Source organism: Hippocampus comes, unplaced genomic scaffold (assembly GCF_001891065.2).
Source record: "Hippocampus comes isolate QL1 unplaced genomic scaffold, H_comes_QL1_v1.1 scaffold158, whole genome shotgun sequence".
NCBI lineage: Eukaryota > Metazoa > Chordata > Actinopteri > Syngnathiformes > Syngnathidae > Hippocampus > Hippocampus comes.
In genome coordinates, this window is record NW_017805548.1 from 1,602,987 (window position 1) to 1,615,078 (window position 12,092).

Consider the following 12,092-nt stretch of genomic DNA (forward strand, 5'->3'; position numbering starts at 1 on the left):
TATATATATATGTGATTCAAGTGAAGTGTTATAATAATAGTGTATATTGGCTCGTATGGTGGGACACTATAAGGCAAATTCATGGAGGCACAGAAGGACAGATACAGGACATTGTGCGGGTCAGTTCATCTCAAACGTTAACGCAACATGGACCAAAGGCACTCAGGCAGTTCGGAAATGACAGTTGGAAGCATGAGGACATTCTGTCACAAAATATCAGCGTTTAGCATGGTAGATGGGCCTAAACAGCAGTCTTCAACAGTAAAAAAAAAATACAACAAGCACATCAACAGAGCTTAAGTATTTTTCATGATCAGTGCATTCATGGCAACTACATCTTAAAATTAAACAATAACATAAAAGCTATGATGAAGAAATGATGAGAAGCACATGGAATATGTTGAGATCGCCCGTACAGTGATTCAAGTAAAACTGACCTATGTTCAGAAAAAATGTAAGTAGCACCTCGGAATCCAGCATATATCCTGTGTTCGGAATAGCAAACTTAAGTCTCAATGAGTAACAAAATAATATCTGTAATGTCGAATTGTTTGTACATTTCTGAGATTATCTCTAATTGTCATGCTTTTTTTTTTTTTTTTTTTGCTTACATGCTTTAATTGCTTACCTCCATCGTCTCGATTGTCTTACTTATTATTCCTTGCCGTTTGTCTGGCTGTGCTTACCGTTTGTTCATTCGTTGATCAATGTAATCTATGACTTGCTTTCTTAGGCATTTTTACCATGTGTGTTCATTTCTGTTTTGCCGTTTATGTTCTTACTGCGCTGTCTTGTTTCTCACGTGTTATGTGCTTCCATGGTTTTATTTTGGAACATTGCTCTGTTTCTGGGGTCCGAGATATGGCATTTACACCTGCTTGACAACAATGTCCATCTGTAATGGCTTTTTAGGAATCACGTGTGATTATTTTATGTACTTTTTCATTTTGTTTTAATCTCAGCGTGTAAGGATCGGACTGTAGACGAAGTACCTTTGCTGGACACGTCTGGCAGCCTAAGAGATACTTGTTTGAAACACGAAAGAATTAACTGCGTTCTCATTGGCTGTTCAGTGAGTATTGCCTGTTTGGACAGCAATTCGAGGAAACTAAGGGACTTTGAAAAGGGTCATGGACAATGTTATGTAACTTAAAAATGTCCTACTACTTACGCACGTGCTTCATTCTTAGATTGTGGCTATTGTTCCAATGACCACTTCAGTATTAAGGACCGTGACTCATGGTGAAATGATCTTACCCCCACAGAAAAAGAAAGGAGACTGTAATCATTAGAAATATATCCGTTTCACCATCAGTTCATATCATTGTAATCAGGTAGAGATTATGCAGATGAGGCAATGTTCTTTCCGACTGCCTATAAAGACTTGGAGTGAGCTTTCAGTGCCTACAGCTTGGTTGGGGAAAAAAAAAAAAAAAAAAACATAACAGTGACCAATTGTCAATGCAGACATGACAAACCAAGCTATAGGCACAATGAAGAAAGCAAAATTAATCTCAATAAACTGAATGATTTTTGGTTTCCATGTGTTAAATGCTTAAACACAGCATTCCACTACTGCTCTACTCAGTATGTGAAGCTTATTTGTAAGAGACTTTGAAGGAAGAGGATTGGCAATTTAGTGAACATGCCATAAAACTGACAATCCGGTATCTGGCATTTTCCTTGGGATAACATCATTATATTCATTGAGATATTGTATCTTACTTTTTTTAATAATCACGCAGTGTTGGTTACCTTTGGCAAAGTGTACTTTGGCAGTTTCATTGGAGTAAAGACATCTCTCTTCGCAGACACATAGTAGATAGGCTTCCCTGTAGTCGACACCTACAGGTGAACATTGCGTGAACAAGACAAAGAAGAAAAACATGATCAAATTGTTCAGAATAGTGTGTCTTCAAGTCTTCACGTTTTACACCGCTACGTTGTTTTGAACTGTGAGGCGGGTTTGGACAATCACCCACCTGGACAAACACATACTCATCTTGAACCACCAGAGAATTGTGGTCAATGTAGCCAGGGAATGGTTTGCCCTTGTTGGCATCTGTGCAGTTCTGCAGCTTGCAGGTGACATAGAGTGCCTCTGCTCCCAAACACACACAAACACAGAAGGCATCAGTCGTGGTGTTAACCGATGAAGATAGACAACCTTCCCATGAAGCCAGACGGCCTTTTCCGCCTTTCCATATTACTCGTGTCAATAAATCTTGAAGCTAGTTGGAGGTGAAGATAGATGACCAAAGAGGCCAATTGCTTTCTTCGCCTTCAATTGAAGTCCATCGAGAGAGTCGGGCCCCACATGCGAGCATATGTGCTAGCTCTCTACACATGCACATGATCAATGGTGATAGTTTCGAGCATCTGACTGTAACATCAGACACAATAAATGTTGCTTTGTGGCCTTGTACTGTGTGATTGGCCTTTCTTTTGTTGTGCTGATGTCAAAGACAGGCATTGATTCCTTTTTCCATAATGCTTGCAGCAATACTTTTCATTTGGCACTGCCTACATGGAAAAACACCATTACTGGAAAAACTCCAGACTTTTCGGCAACTGGGGCTTTTTGTTTCATATCAAATCTCTTTCTTTTTTTTTTGTTTTAATTGAAATTACATATGCAAATGAATGCTTTAATGATTTTTCACGTATCTTGAATAATTCATAGATGAAAAAAAAAGCTAAATTGTTACCTCAAGGCGTTATTTAATTCAAATCATACACGTTATGTGGCTTGTTAAGCCCTGGGATCATTTTTCTATACAGACAGTCATTGCGGACTCGCACTACTCTGTTCAGAAATGAAGCGGCACATTGGCGCGGGACCCAAGAAACCATTCGTAAAAGAAAGCAAGTCCAAAGTTTGGGATAATTTAGAAAAAGAAAATAAAGTGTAATGTGTCTAAGCATCAACAGAGTACCACAACAGAACATCTACGATGATTCCACAACTGAACCGAAAGCATCCACTCAGCTTTACGTTACTTTGCATCTGTGGTGCTTGTAAGATAACAGTGATGTAAGCTAATTTAATATCGCCTGTAATCACTGCTTAGAATGCATGGAGCTTGCAGTGGTTCCACCCTGATGCCAGCATGGCGAGATATCATGTTAGGATGTGGAAACTAATTCGTATTCAATTGCAAAAGAGTAATAGCCCACACCCAATAATTGCTTTTCACACCCGCGCTCATCTCGTCTCCCACTCTCCCGCTCACATGCATGCGCACACAAACATATCCTCTTTTGTCCCAGTGTAATCGCGACACCATATGCTGTCGGCAAGGCCATTATTGGACATAATAGGTTATTCGGTAGTACTGGTAAATGCTGCAAATGCACAAAACTATATTACGATTTCACCTTTAAAGTCAGTACAGGGCCGAGAAGACAATACAGTAATTATGTTTTTGTGAAGTTAAAACTAAGGCCTATAATAGCCTTTTACGATTTGAATTGGATTTCATAGTTTTATATGTTACAGGTTATGGACAGTGCCATGCATAAGTATTTGCCCTTTTCTCAAATACTTCTTATTTGTGGACACAAGGGTTTTATTAAAACAATAAAAATAAAAAATACAATAATGTAACAGTAAAGCTGAATGTAGTATATAGACTTCAGTATGTGAATAGTTTGGGGAGGGATCCTAAATCAAAGTGTTTTTTTATTTTTTTATCAGCTGCTTAATGAAGAATAAAATGTTTTCACATTGTTTAGACATTTACCAGGATATAGAATAGAATAACTGATTCATAGCGCATTACATACGCAGCGTAACTGAATATGCTTCCCATATTGCAATTATAAGTGCAACAATTAAAAACAGTTACAGAGATAAAGAGATGTAGGAGCAAAGTTAAGAAATAAAACATAGCTCACTTAAAGGACTAAAAGTGCATCCAGTGCAAGAACAAGATTTTCGAAAACATAATTGAAAACGTGAAAACAATTCGTGGCACCATATTCTAGTACAATGTTAGAAGGAGTTTGTTTGCAATGATCATGGCTAGCAGTGCATCAGACAGGTACAAAACCCACTCTCTTTCTCAAAGAAGCGACAAGGCTGTCTGGAGTCGATCCAATTTGACAAGACGTTTGAGGAAACCCATCGATCGCAATATAAGCCAGGAATGAGCATGGACTTCGCAAAGCAAGTGTGACCGTGTCACACAGTCACACGGAGCACAGTGCCACACCCAATTGCCACTTTGGACAGAACTGGGAAGTTCCCGAATGAATAAATGCTCATCGGTTCGGGATGTCCTTTTAACATGTGCCTTGAATGACATATTGTGAATTAAAAAAGATAATGCAATTGGAGTTTCAAGAGTTCATGATGCCACCAACGAGGGTTTCCTCGGTGGCAGCGATACACCCTGGTCCCATGCCCGAAGCCGCAGGGGCCCGCGGGGAGGGTCGGCAGGGGTCATCTCCCCACTTGCCAGGTGCCCCTTCTTCTCCCCGGACCACTGCGAAGCCCACAAGTCAAGTCCCGGTGAGCTGCGGCCGGCATAGAGGAACCTCTCCCCGCCGGTGCCATGAAGACCCGGCCGCCTCAGAACCATACCCCTCTTCGCCTGGTACCCAACTCGGGTTAAATGTATACACACAGCGCTGTGTATAGTTTGGATGTTCTTGAAAACAAATTTAAAAAACCATCAGAATATGTACCTGGAAATGGATGTCTGGACTCTTAAAAGGCAAAAATATGTCAATACACACCTGCGTTATTCCCCTTCTGGTTCAATAGATAGTTCTTGAATAATCCAGTTGGTATTTTAATTTGTTGGACTATGACATGTCTTCCTTTCAGAATAGTATGAGACAATTCGATTTTTGGGGGTTGATTTTGACAGACTGTATCAGCACATAATATCCCAGTTCATTCATTTGAATTCATTCGTTATAATTCAGAAAGTCCTGATTTTTTTTTAACCCACATGAGGGGGATGGTGTTGTTTCCCTTGGTTTTCACAACATCGTAATGCATGCATTATTTTTTATATTGTCATTTTGAGGCCCCAGACTTGTTCATTCATGCCGACCATTTGCATTACACTTGAACAAACTGGCAGCTTCCAACTCATCTCTACTTTATCAACTCTCCCAGAACAGTACAAAGCATACCAGAATGGAGTACTGAACATAAAATTCAATTACTCACGTCCTTCAGAGATGGTGGTTTCCAGGTGAATCAAACCTGGCTCCTTGTCCAAACCCATTTTTGACCTGAAAGGTGAAAAATTGTTTTTTAAAAAGGAAGCGCATGCCTTCTTTACCGGCTCAGTGCAAATGTAACGTTACACTCTTCAGAATTAGACTATATGCTATAAATGCAATGAAATGATCAGCATAATTAAGGTGGCCATCGATAACATGAAAAACAAATGAATAAATACAAATGTTTACTCTGTGATACAAATGTAAAGGTCCTTCCAAGGTCCGTCCCCACCCCAAAATATTGAGGACATTTTTTCCTGATAACAACAGAAGAGGGAAAGCCATTTCTCTCAACTGCAAAGATGCCCGCAGATGGAACAGAATATCATCATTATGGCACATTATCCTTATGACACTTAATGTGTTAAAGAGACCAGAGGATCACAGGAGAAGCAAAGACTGCAAGCACGTGGCACAGGAGAGAACTCGGAGGGGGAGATTAATGGAAGCAGAAAAAGAGGGTATAAAAGAAAGACAATATCTTTACAAGTTCCATACATTTTACAACATCCAGAATATGAACAACCTGAGTTTGTGTTCAATTTGAGTGGCAGTAATAATGCAAAAATCATATCTTCACAGTACTGTATTGAATTCCATGCATTTACAGTAATATTTGGCCTACTTTTCATGACCATCAGGCGCACTTAAAAGTCTTAAAATTCTTCCAAAATGGACGGGGTGCCTAATAATGCAGTCCGTCTTATGTGTGCACCGAGGTTCAAAATCTTTGAATGTTGTTGTTTGACTTGACTGACTGATGTTGAGCCAACACGCTGCTTATATAGAGGCGTTGAGTTGAGTGACTGAGAACAGCATGCGGACGTTAAAGGGGCAAGAGTGCGTGTGAAAGAGGATGCTAAAGGTACACCCCCAGTAGGTGTATACTGCGGTGCTGATACGTGCCTTGTGCAAAACAACATCAGTTTGGCTCGGGACCCCCAAAACTGGCACATATGAAGAGAGAGGCTTATGAAGCACAGTTTAAACCAGGGGTGTCAAACTCATTTCACATGGTGGGCCACATACGGCCTCGGTAGATGTCAAGTGGGCCGGACCATTAAAATGATACCATACTTTGCTATAAATAACCAAAACAATGTCTTTCCTTTGTTTTGGTATAAAGAAGCACAAGAACATTAGGAAAATGTTGAAATTTAATGAACATATCTTTTACAAAATATTTCATGAAGCACCTTACATTTCCTTCGACAAATGTGCAATTTACTTTTATCATTCACATAAATGCATTGCAAATGATCCCACTGATTGTACAAACATTAACAAGTAATTGGTATTGAAAAATATAGTAATGCACTTTAAGATTAAACGAGATTCATAAAGAAAGGAAGTTTTAAACCATTTACACGTGCATATAAAATCTAAATGTAATCTTACAAACTAAGGAGAGTGCTATTAAATGTGTAAATGTGAGAGTGCTATTGATAGCGTCTGCTGTCATGGGTCTGTCACAGTGACGGACTGAGGCTGCTGTTGTCTTCTTCTCTGATCAAAACAGTGTCCCCTTGCGGATACTCAATGAATTGCACCTTATTAAAAATATTAATTCTGTCTTTAATGCATTTTTTTCACTTTTAAATTATCCTGTGGGCCTAATTGACCCTCCTTGCGGGCCGTATGTTTGACATCATGCTTTACATAATCATCTCGCGGGCCGGATTAAACTCCTTTGCGGGCCGGATCCGGCCCGTGGGCCGTATGTTTGACACCCCTGGTTTAAACTGAAAGCTATCAGTTACATAGAGGATCATGGGAATCGAGCACTTGTTCAAGATCAACAAATCCATGGTGTTTTCGTTTTATGAAAGCTTTCCATTCAGGCAAGAACTACCGTGGCGAAGCAACATCCGGCGAATTACATGGCTGCCCATCTTCGGCTCCTACTGCAATAAAAAGTTTGCCGACATGCACATCCAGCCCAACCACATCACCAACATGGACCAGGTGCCGCTCACTTTTGAAGTCCCGGTGAACCACACTGTAGAGAAGAAGGGGACCAGCTCGGTAACGATATGCAGTACGATGCACGAGAAGTGGGCTTTTACTGTTGTGCTTGGTTCTCATGGTCATGGACAGAAACTGCCACCAATAGTGATTTTTAAGAGGAAGACGCGGTATAAAGAAAGGTTTCCCGCCTGAGTTGTCATTAAGGCCCATAAAAAGGGCTGGATGGACAAGGAGAAAATGAGAGAGTGGCTGAGTGAGGTGCACATAAAGGAACCGGATGTTTTTTTTTCCACGCATCAACGTCCGTGTTGATCTGTGACTCCATGCGCGACCATCTCACAGCCGCTGTGAAAAACCAAGTTCAGCAAATGAACTCGGAGCTTTCCATCATTCCGGGAGGCTTGACAAAGTAACTCCAATTGCTTGACATTGGTGTAAACAGGGCGTTCAAAGTGAAGTTGCGAGTGGCGTGGGAGCGATGGATGACAGATACGTTCCTACTTGCGCTGTTGTTCGAGGGTTCACAGAAGATGGCATAATTTCTGACGAGCCGCACGGCAGCGAGATTGACTCTTGACAATGACGATAGGAAACCTGGCAGGTCTGATGGATGCATTTATGGATGAACCATTGATCAAAAAATTAACGTGAGTTCAGTAGAATAAAGTATGAACAAATTCAATTTTGCTCCTGTTGCTTTTTAAAAAACATACGCTAGCGTGCTGCATGCTACCGTATTTTAATAAGCTAGCGTTTGTTTTCCCATGCACACAGGTGATGAACTTATCCAACTACCCGGTGAGAGCGACGACTTTGGCTGTGTATTTCCAGGCCTAGCAATGCAGCCGTCCACATTGAAAATTACCATTACATATGTTTACCCATGATTCGTTATGAGGGCTGTCCAATTCCTTCTTTCAACTTTTGTTGCTCAGCAGAGGTCAATACTCTTGTCCATGAAAACCATCAGCTTGATTGGGCTCTACGGAAGTAGCCAGCAGACTGCTTGTGCATCGCATGCATAACTGCGTACGTGAAGATTGGAAAATGATTGATAGACTCTTGGGTCACACTTGTCTGTCTCCAGAATGATTTTTCAAAAGATCCTTTTAATGTTATTATACTGTCAGTTTATCCAAACAGTTCTCACATACCGGTACATGGATTTTTGTTGTTGTTGTTGTTTTTTTCTTTAACACTGGTTGACGATATTAACATTCGAAATGCAGGCTCTGCATTTCGCTGCCGTTGGGCCAAAACCTCCTGTCACAATGTGGTAAATCTACTCTTCACACAAATCTTGTCAATCCACAAGTGTGGGTCTTATTTTTACAAAGTATTGTCCGATCTATAATATTGGAACTATCTTGCTCTCATTGACAATGTGAATGTCAATGGTTTTTGAGATCTCCAGTAAAGTGATGATTTAGGAAGTAGGGGGATTCCGACTGATGTCAACAATCAATAAATCAATCACTTTCTCTACCAGTAGTCAGCCAAACACCAGAGTGCGAACGTTCAGTTATGGCTTCATTCCGGTGCCTAAATAACAAGAGTGTACCCTCCTGGGTCTTGGCAAGAGAGACCCTCCAAAAATTGGAGGTGAGAAGCATCATGGGGAGGAGCTCGAGCTTCGAAAGGGCTCTACATCCATTGTCTGGACTTGTTTCGGATTTAGGGCCAGAAAGGTGATATCATTTTTATTTAGTTAGCTCTTAATAAATTTTGAATTCTTGGGTAAATTTTATTAATTTATTTATGTTTTAATTTTAATTAACATTTATTCTAAAATAATAATCAACTAATTTCAAATTTCATTTGACACGGCAATCGGTTTATATTTTTTTTTTCAAAAGTAGCGCCGTAAAAAATATAGATGTGCAATTGTGATTAATGTTCATGATGATCAATTGTGCAGCCCTTGCTGTAATCACCAAAATCAGTACATTTTCTTTGTCAAAACTAGGTTCGCAATAGAAAACACAATGGCTTTATATTTATCAAAGCCCTTACAGTCCAAAACTATTTTTGAGTTGAGATTAAAAACAAACAAACAAACAAAAAAACTGCCAAGTGAAGTTATTTAATTCTCTGCCATTCAGAGTTTAATTCACAGTTAAACAGCCCACAGTTTGTTGGACACAGATCTCAACACTTACCAGTAAAAACGATTTGGAGTCACTCTCTCATGCACCATTTGCCACCTCCTCCCGAACTCCACTGAGCTGTAGAGCTGTATGCAACACAAACCAACCAGAATGAGCATTGAACTATTTTACAATACAGTAAAAACCTTCTGAAACTGTTTTGGAATAGCATCTGTGGGAAAAAAAAAAAAAGTACATCTGGTTGATGTGTCAATTGGCAGGAATGTACAATCGGTTTTAAACTGTGAGAATTGGCAGAGTTCTCTTGTGGGAATACATGAATATGGTTGACACTTTTCAGCCCCCCCCCCCCAAAAAAAAATACAATGTTATGGTGTACGGCATCACAGCCGTTAGTATGCCTGCTTCAGAGTTCTGAGGTTCGGATTTTGAATCTCGAGCCCCTACGTTCAGTGTGGTGTTGCATGAGTTCTCTCTGGGCATTCTAGCATCTTAAATTGCAAAACAGACATGCTAGTTTGATTGAAGACTCTAAGTCAGCGGTCACTAACATCCTGCCCAAAGACACCAGGTTGCCCCCAAGGACCACATGAATAGCTTGCGGTTGTGTTAGCGCACCCGTGGTGGTACATTGTGATTTCCTTGAAACTTTGTAGAAGTGATCATTTGAAAATTTCAACACTATCTGAGACTGATAGAAGAAGTGTTGTATATTTATTAGGGCTGCACAGCTAAGGCGGAGAAAAAAAAGTAGTGTGTTTCCGGTAACCTGACCGACCGAGAATTTCTACGTGGAAAAAAAACTTTACGGTCGGCATTTTTTTCAAACAACCTTCTACATTTTTGTGTCAAGGGTTTACATCGGTGCAAACTCTCGCGATATTCACGTTGAGTGCGTGCGTCGTTTGCCCTGTCGTCTGTCAACAATATTGAATCATGGCGGCGGCCACGATCTCCGACGACAGTTTAAACCGCGTTGTCTGTGTTACAGTCGCGTGCTCGCACCGTAATGTTAAGAAAATAACATCCATTGATGTATCGAAAAAATTCAGCGAACTATTTGATGAACACCACGGGCCGAGTAAAAACCGAGGGCGGAGGAGGACGGCGGAGGAGGACGGCGGAGGCGGCGGCGCGCCCCGACCCCCAGAGTCCGGAGCGGGGAGAAAACTAAATAGGTGGCGGGGGCTCCGGCCGCGGAGCGGACTAGTCCAGGCCGTGCTGCGGCCGGCGTCGGGGACCTCTCCCCGCCGGTGCCATCACGACCCGGCCGACCTCGGAACCTAACACTCAGCCGCCGGGCCTTTGGTGGCGAGCGGGGGGTTCAATGTCTCCTTATTTTATGTTTTATGGTTATTTTGTTTAAATTTTTGATGGAAAAAAAAAAGATTTAAAAAAAAAAAATGTCCGACCTACCGACCCTATGCTGAAATTTCATGTTACTTTTTTGTTTGGCCTAACGATTATTTTCCAAAGTGTGATGAAAGTCTCTTAATCTGTTTATCACTTTGGCAATGTATCGATGAATCAGATTTAAAAAGTAAGCTTTCATTTCCGTCCTTTTATTCAAAACAGGACAGGACTTCACATTGACAATGCACAAAATGTACAAGCATTAATGAATCAATCTTCAGTTATTGGTTTGGTCTGTAGCATGTCAGAAAAAAAGGGCAAACATGTCAATCTTTTTTTTTCAACGTTAAAGCAAATCTTTTCACATTCAATTCAATTTTGGTTCAGCACAAAGACACCACAGAAATTGGAGATTAAGGGATTATTAAAAATGATTAACCATTGATTCCATAATTTAGGAGTTGTCTATTAATTGTCGCAGCACGATTTCATCTGTTCCCTCGCTATTGTGTTGACGCATTCACATAATTGTTTTTTTTTTTTCCACAATAATCATTATCGTTAATCAGGAATAACAACATAACATTGAAGGTAATGTGAGCAAATTTTGGATTTTAGAAGTGTGACTCACACTGGTAGCCCTTCAAATGAACCAGTACCCAAGACGTAGCTCTCACTTCCGAAACATTTGGTGACCCTTTCTCTAAATTGTCGACAAATGTGAATTTGTGTCAGAATGACTGTTTGTCTGTATGTGCCCTGCGATTGACAGGCGACCAGATCTGCAAAAGTTTGCAGGGGATCGATTTAGGCTCGACACAACCCTAATGAGAACAATTACAGTTCACGGACGTCAAGCAAATTAAGCACTTTGACACCCGTCAGTCTTAACTCATGATACGAATATTTATATATTGTGGATCACTTGCTTTCAACAACTCATTAGAACTGAGGTTAAGTAAAACATTCGCTGTAATAATAAGTTCATAAGATTATCAATGACGATGGTGAATGAACATTTCATTGTGATTGGCTGGCAACCAGTTCAAGGGTGTAACTCGCCTACTGCCTGAGGACAGCTGTGATAGACTAGAGCAGGGGTGGCCAACCCGCGGCTCGCGAGCCGCATGCTCCTCTTTGGTTGGTTCCATGTGGTTCCTGGGCTTTCACACGACAATTGTCGAAAACGCCTCGGCGATGGCGCTGCCATTCAAACAACGGTGCTTAATACACAGAACATATCATCAATCCCATTACTTGATTGACATAGAGGGCAACCAATCAAATGACTGAATCATCACTCATGCGCAGACAATGGCGCTAAGTGCTAAGCTAGTCAGTGAATTACCTCTGTTTTTAAGGAAGGGGTGCCCAATACGTCGATCACAATCGACCAAGAGCCAGCAGACTGGTCCCAAGTCGCGG

The 12,092-nt window shown here is 40.8% G+C and overlaps 1 protein-coding gene across 6 annotated transcripts in view; it reads right to left on the reverse strand.

The window, feature by feature from the left end:
* sorcs1 (sortilin-related VPS10 domain containing receptor 1) overlaps positions 1-12,092 on the reverse strand; it is a 177,144-nt gene that overhangs the window by 56,313 nt on the left and 108,739 nt on the right. For all 6 annotated transcript variants that reach the window (XM_019879670.1, XM_019879675.1, XM_019879671.1 and 3 more), the window contains exons 5-8: positions 9,366-9,439; positions 5,183-5,247; positions 1,983-2,101; positions 1,756-1,845 (exon numbers count right to left, since the gene is read on the reverse strand). In XM_019879670.1, the coding sequence (XP_019735229.1) occupies positions 1,756-1,845; positions 1,983-2,101; positions 5,183-5,247; positions 9,366-9,439 (348 nt within the window). The remainder of the gene's footprint in view (positions 1-1,755; positions 1,846-1,982; positions 2,102-5,182; positions 5,248-9,365; positions 9,440-12,092) is intronic.